Genomic DNA, 7,311 nt, shown 5'->3' on the forward strand with positions numbered 1-7,311 from the left:
AATTCAATATTGATTTAAGTGAATCTGAATTTTTTAAAATCATACATTGTGTGTGTTTGTATTTGAGAAAATAACTGTGTGAGACACATTTATTCTGTCTCAAAGCCATAATTAGTAATACATTCATGGGTAAATTCTGTTATGGGATCAAGCAGATGTACAGAGAACAATCAGTACAAAGGACAATGTTATCACTCAGATAACACTGAGTTGAAACCCTAAGGAAGAAGCACAGTACCAGAAAGTTGGGGGATTGAGGGGAAAGAGAAAGAATGAAGGAGAGAGAAAGATGATGGAAAGGTAAGAGAGAGATAAGGACTTCATGGCAGAAGGTGTCATGGACTTTGTCTGTGGGAAAGCATTGAAATCACCTAAATATTTTGGGGAAGTAAATCAAGGAAGAATGAAAATTTCTTGTTAGTCTCTGAACTAATGGGGGCAGGAAACACTTTCCAGGAAAGGTTCTCCAATTTTATTTTTAGATGTAAAGCAGATAGAAGACTTGGAGAAAAGATCATAAATTTGTAGGATTTAGAGCTGGGAAGGACCTCACACTGCAGAAAGGGCAACTACCTCATTTGCCACCTCATTTGTTCAATAGAGTCAGTGTTCCCCAGCCTCATCCAACCAAATACAGAAATGAGTCCTTAGGGTGACATTTCAAAGAAAATATGCTTGATGAATCTCTGTGATTATATGGAAGGAATATGGTAGAATCCCTAGGAGCAACTTCTGGGATTCAAACAGTCGTAGTTCAAAGGACCATATAAAGCCACCTGAAAGCCAATTCCTTAATTTTATAGATAAATTGATAAATGGATGAAATGACTCATCTAAGATCACAAAAGTAATAGCAATAGAGTCAGGATTCAAACCCAAATTCACTATTCTTTACCTTAGGCCATGATACAAGAGCTATCAGCTCTCCTAGAGACTGGTGTACAAATTAAACCTCTGCCCCATCAGGTGAGGAAACCTTAAAGCCCCCCAACTTCTTATCACTACCACTAGCATCTAAAGAATTCTACCTGGAGATCTCCTAGTGTACAAGAATGAATGCAGAGAGAACATGAGGGATGACTGGAGTTACCAGCTAGGACAACACATGCAATACAGCAGTGCAAGCAGTGAAATAATGAGGGAACAATAGGCCACATTTGCTCTTCAGACCTTAAAGCCACCTCCCGGAGGCAAAAGAGTAAATTCCCTAGGGCAGTATCTTTTCTGGAAGACATATTATGCAGGGACTTTAAGTAGCAAAAAGGCAATAATCCTTATGAGATCATGATTCACTTGTCAGACAGAGTATTATGGTATATGAGCTTTCTTTGTTTTAGAAAACAAAAGACATATCTTCAGAATAACTACTATGCCTCGGGAGATCGGGAACAAGTATTTCTAAGTGCCTGCTATATGTAAATATTATGTAATTTGATCCTCACAACAATCATATCCAGTGAGTGTTATTATTATACCCATTTTACTTGAGGAAACTAAAGCAGAGATTAAATGACTTTCCCAGCATTGCACAATTAGGAAGCATCTAAAACTGAATTTGAATTCAGAAATTCCTCACTTCAGATGCGGTGTTTTATCCACTTAGCTTATGCACTGGAGGGATTTTTCCAAGTTTCTGGATGGGGTTGGAGCTAAATAAGATGGAAAATCCTGCAAATATAACACCTGCCACACCCCAGGCATATTGGGATATCTGCATATCTAAAAGCAGAGCTTTATCCAGTATTGTATAACACAGAGGAGTCATAACCAACTGAAAAAGCAATCTGAGGGTGTCACTTGACCCCACCATCAGAGATTGTGAAAAATACTGGCACTACATTATCTGGATCCAAATTCATTGCCACACAAGCAATTGGTGGAAGCAACCCTAAAAAGTCAATCTTCCTATTCTCAGAAAAGAAAGTAACCATATAGCAAAACCATCACTGTTGAGGCAAAACACCAAATCCTAGGATCCAAAGAGATAATAGCCCTACTAGAGATAGCATGGTGATATGATGGAAAGAGCACTGAACTGGAAACCAGGAGACCCAGGCTAGTGTTCTGATTCAAGTTAGAGTGACTCCATTTTCTAAGCCTCATTTTGTAAAATGGGACAAAATAAACTAGTTTTTTCTAGCTTAAACCGTCTATGAGTGTTGTCACAGATTCATAGATTTAGAGCCAGCAGTGGATGGGGCAAGGCAGGGTCAGATCCAAAAGAATAAAATGATTACTGTGAGATCATTCAACTTGCAAATTTCAGAATCAGATTCAATGTTAGGTCTTTCAACTCCAAAACAACTGACTTTTCCTCTATGTAATAAGACCTCTTAACTTAATCTCCATTTTTCAAGCCACTGAAAGTATATGTGTATATATATTTAATATATATATATATATATACATATATTCAATATGTGTATTGACATGCACTATACATAGGGGCATATATACACATGTATTGTGTGTTATATAAACAAAAGTTATACAAGTGTATATGCATGCATGTATTATGTATGTACATGTATATATAAACACACACTGCTGAATTTCACAGAGGATTAGAATGGGAGGAGATAGACGTAAGCGACTGAGTCAAATGGTTTTAGTTGATTCCCCCCCAATTCTTCCCTCTCCTTAAAGGTGATTCCCCAAGATATACGCCTTTATTCTGAAAACAATCACGAATCAGTTAATGACTCCAAATGTTTAAATTACACAAAGAAATAGGATAGGGGAACAGAACAGCAAGAGGGAGCAGAGTTATTTGCAGTTGTGCTAATTTTACATCTCAATCATCATATTCTGTCATACTAATGGACTAGATCTCATCTCAAGTATACAAGGTTTACATAGCTAATTAAGAATAATTACATTCAACAACATCCACTTCCTCCCTTCTCCTCCTTTAGGAACTCCAAAGATCAAGGAAAGGAATAAATGAAAATCTCACAAATAAAGCAGTTTTAAAAACTCAAAAATATCCAATGGTGATAGCAACTTTTATTGTGTTGTTTTCTATGTGAAACCTATTGAAAGCAGTTTTAAGATCTAATAAACAACTCATTAATAACCATCCTAATTTTGCATTACATTAGATAAAAATTGCACTGAAAATATCTTGCCTTTATATACCACCCAAAACATTATATAAAGAAATATCTATTTATTCAATAAGCTCACTCAACACAGAGTTTTGTCTTAGAGGGATACTATATGCAAGCAAATGTTTACTTTAATTCACACACATATTGAACCTTTACATTGACAATTAAATTGAATTTCTGTTCAACTTCAGAAATACAGAGTTCACTGGGTATCTGCCTTAGTTCCTAACATTTTTTTCTTGAGAAACACACTATCAAACTAACTACGTATGCAAGTAGGCCACTTTCTTTCATGGAATAAAAAAAAAAAAAAAGCTACATATGGTTTGGGAAAGGGGTGGGTGGTGGAAGTATAAGTGGAGATAACTGTCAAATGGTTGAGAAGGCTTTGAAGCCTGGGGTCAACTAATAGCTACAGATCTAATAGGTAGGACCTTGATGTGACAGTAAAGGAACAAGGGGGTTCGTTTTATCACTAAAAACAGAATTCCAAAGGACGCAGAAACCTGAGAGATATTCTAGTGGACTCACTGTGTTGCAAAGAGGTTAAGGGACAGCCAAAAAGCTAGTCAGCAGCACAGCTGGGAGTAAAGCCTTTTGGTTTCTTGTGCAATGATTTCCACACACACACACATTACACCAGGCTGCTTTACCTTCCATAGCTTTTGCTTATTTTCACCTATACCAAAAACACCAAGGGTCCTAGGCATGCCATTTAGGGAACGTTCTCTTATACAGGAGATAAATTTCTTAGTCCTATCTTTTCCTTATTTTGGAATCTTTGATGCAGTAAAAGGGATGCTGAATTAGAGATTTTTTTTTTTTTCTTAGAGGAGTAAAATGCTTTTCATTTTACACATATGGTGTCTCTAATGTTCTAAAAGGCAAATGCTAACCGGGCACTTAAAAATAGAGCATTGGCTTATTAGGGTGCATTATAAAGCCAGATTATCCCTTCCTTTTTCTCCCTGCCCCCACTTGAAAACCGTATTTCGGTCCCAGCTCAGGGCCGTGTGCCCACGAATAATCCTTACTAGGCAAGTCTCTGCAGCTGTGATTCCCAGGTTAATTGTAGTGAATGCGTTCAGTTCACTCTTGCATGCGAGTGTGGGCAACACTTCCTATGTCTGAACTAGTGTTTCGGTGTCAGTCACTTGGCCAGTGCCCGCCAGGGCGACTGCGACCCACTGGCTTGGAAGGGTTCAAGCAAACCCGCCAAAGAAAGCAAAGCCAACAACCCGAGAGATCCACCTCCCAGTTCTTGATTACTCTTCATTTTGTCTTTTCGGACGTCGCCGAGATCCCCTCCTAAAGCATCACATTTGATCGGAAAAGATTTAGATCTTTTCCACTCTTACCCATTACTCTCCACACCGCCCCTTTTAAAAGCCCCTAATGTCTCCCAACTGCGGAGCATGTCCAACGCAAAATGAAGCTGAGGGTAAGGGAGTTGGAAAGGGTGTAACGCAGATCAAAACAGATTTAGCATCTGGTTGTAGACAAGCAAACAAGTATACACGCTCCTCGTCTACTTCTTCAATCCTTAGACACCCCCCCCCCAACACACACACACACACACACACACACACACACACACACACACACCAGACTCTCCATCCAGAAAGTCTAGAAGAGCTACCAGTAGCAGCTCTTGGGGGTAAGGGGAAAGGACTTTGTGGTGGAGGCTGCCCCCGCACTTGAGGCAGTGGCAACAGCAACATCCACAACAGCTGTAGCTGCCACCACCGAGCTGGGCCCATCTCCGGGATGGTGCAGAGCTGAGGAAACACTTCTCGCGTTCTTGGGCAGGTGGAAAGTTGGAAGGCGTGCTAAGTCGCGGGCTCTGAGCTGCGTGAAGCCAGAAGGATGAGGGAGTAAGCGCAATTGAACTGGAGGAAACAAATGCCGGGACAGGAGGAATAGAGCAAGGGAAAGTCCCAGAAGTTCACTTTGCCGCTCCGGACCTCAGTTTCCAGATGTGTAAAAACATTAAGGTTTTTCACAAAATGAGCTCTAAAGTTCCTTCTAGGCATGAAACTCGGATCCTGCCATACCCGGACCAGGTTTTAGGAGTTTCACTGGCTCTCCAACCCCCCCCCCGCCACAAGCTTCGGGGAGTCCCCTCCCCATCCCTTTCTCAAGACCTCACCGAGGCCATTTCCCCACGCATATATCCCAATGTGGGGTTAGCCTGCCAAAACTCGCCAACCTTGCTCCTCTGACTTCTCAGAGGAAAGTAGGCTCATTGGGTTTTGTGGGTTGCTTGCCTAAACTCCGATGGTCTCTGACTCCATGCAACCAGTCTATTCACTGTCAGAGCAACCTCCAAGTCAACCTCCCCAAGCCTACGAGTGGTCTGCGGTCTCTGTAAAGTCGCTTTCGACGCAGACAAGCAGCAGCCCGACCGCGATCCAGCTGCAACGAGTAGGCGCACACAGGTACACACGTACTAAAGCTGCCGCGCGGCAGACACGCTACCATTCTAGGACTAGTGGGAAGCCTCTAGGAACACACCTACACACTTACACACATAGTCACTCCTTCTTTACCACCTCCCCTAAATGTGTGTACACACGCGCGCACGAGTCTCTTGTCGAGTCTTCACACACACACACACACACACACACACACACACACACGACCCTGTCTCCTCAGTGGGCTCCGCAGACCCTACAGTAGGACACATGGTGTCTATTCCCTTTCATAATTGGGGAGAAAAGGGAGAGGAAAGGAAGAAATGGGGAAGAAAGGTCGGGGCAACTTGGAGAGCTATGGACTCACCGTCCTCCAGAGTCGATGTCTTTTGGCAGTCACTGAAGTGGCCGTGACGATGAGGTGGGAGACGGACACCACTATCCCAAAGATGATGGCCAGCAGGCTCCGCACAGGCAGCAAGGAATAGGAAACGAAGGTGACCAGCATGAGTTGCCACATTCCCTCCTCTGGGGAGGTGGGAGGCTCGATGCCGTAGGCCCCCAGTGAAAAAGGGCAACAGAGGAAGGCGAAGGTGAAACTGAAGAGCAGTATGAGTTTGACGATTTGCTGGAGCTGGGTGACCTGTAGGTACTTGACATTGGTAACGATGAAGAGGGAGAGGAAGATGATGCAGTGCACCGGGTGCGAGCCCTTGGAGATGGTCAAGCTGGGACCGGACATGAGCTCCCCCAGGGCCAGGGTGCCCGTCAGGACGATGAGAACGGCCAGCGCCTTGAGCGTGGAGGTCTGTTCCAGTTTCAGGTTGTAATTCCGGAAAAGGGCCTCGAGCTCCGTGCAGTCGAACTCATCCTCGCACGCGATGGCTTCCAAAAGCACCGGGGAGCCCCCCGGGGGGGCGCAGCCGCAGGGCGGACACTTCCTCCTCTTCGTTTTGACTTTCCGAAACGGTGTTTCCTCCATGTCAGTGCCATGCATAAACCCCAGGGAAGAGATGCTCCGAGGGCCCCTCCTCCCCCGCTCCTCTCCAGCTCATAGAGGGGCTCCGAGGGCGCCTCCGAGGTAGGAGCCGCTGCCAAAGCCGCCGCCGCCGCCGCCTCTCCAAGAGCCAAGCACCAGGGCTACAGAGTCACCCCCTTGTTTCCCCGGGACCCAAAGGATAATATGCTCCCGGTGATCCCCAACACCATCCAAAAAGCCGGAATCGAGCAAAGCCAGACAGATAAAAAGTCATACAGAGACGAGAGTCGGGGTAGCTCAGACGGAGCTAGCCTAGCCTGCCCCCTGTCCTCTCCGCTCCTATCCTATCCTATCCTTGCGGAGGAAGAGGCGCGCGTCCGGGAGCATTCCGGGCAGCGGGCTGCGCGCTAACCGTGGCAAGGCTAAAGTCTGGGCGTCAGGAAGGCAAAGAGGGCGAGGGCTGAAAAACGGGCAGCGGGAGGAGCAAGGACCAGGAAGAAGCGGAGAGAGGAAGAGGAGGAGGAGGAGGAGGAGGAGAAGGAGGAGGAGGAGGAGGAGGAGGAGGAGGAGGACAGAGGAAAGGAGCTAGGGAGAGGGAAGCAGGGAGACAGGGTGATCCCCTTCCTTCCTACGTTCAAGAGCATTTCTCTGGGGCGCCGACTGGCCTGCGCCTGCGCACTGGCTGCTTGAGAACCCAGACACGTCTCCCCAATCCCAGCAGATAAAAAAGAAAAACACAGATCTGACAACAGGACCACGCTGGAGTCCGTTTTAGGCTCTTATCTCCAACCCCTCCTCCTTTTTTTCC

General features: G+C 44.9%; 1 protein-coding gene across 2 annotated transcripts in view; it reads right to left on the reverse strand.

Moving 5' to 3' along the window:
• ADCY1 (adenylate cyclase 1) overlaps positions 1 to 7,041 on the reverse strand; it is a 349,651-nt gene extending 342,610 nt beyond the window's left edge. For both annotated transcript variants that reach the window (XR_004232691.1, XM_003762551.3), the window contains exon 1: positions 5,892 to 7,041. Coding sequence is in view for 1 of the 2 variants with exons in the window: in XM_003762551.3 (XP_003762599.2) it covers positions 5,892 to 6,521 (630 nt within the window). In the remaining variant the exon portion in view is untranslated. The remainder of the gene's footprint in view (positions 1 to 5,891) is intronic.
• Positions 7,042 to 7,311: the final 270 nt, after the last annotated feature.

This window comes from Sarcophilus harrisii, chromosome 1 (genome assembly GCF_902635505.1).
Source record: "Sarcophilus harrisii chromosome 1, mSarHar1.11, whole genome shotgun sequence".
Classification (NCBI taxonomy): Eukaryota; Metazoa; Chordata; class Mammalia; order Dasyuromorphia; family Dasyuridae; genus Sarcophilus; species Sarcophilus harrisii.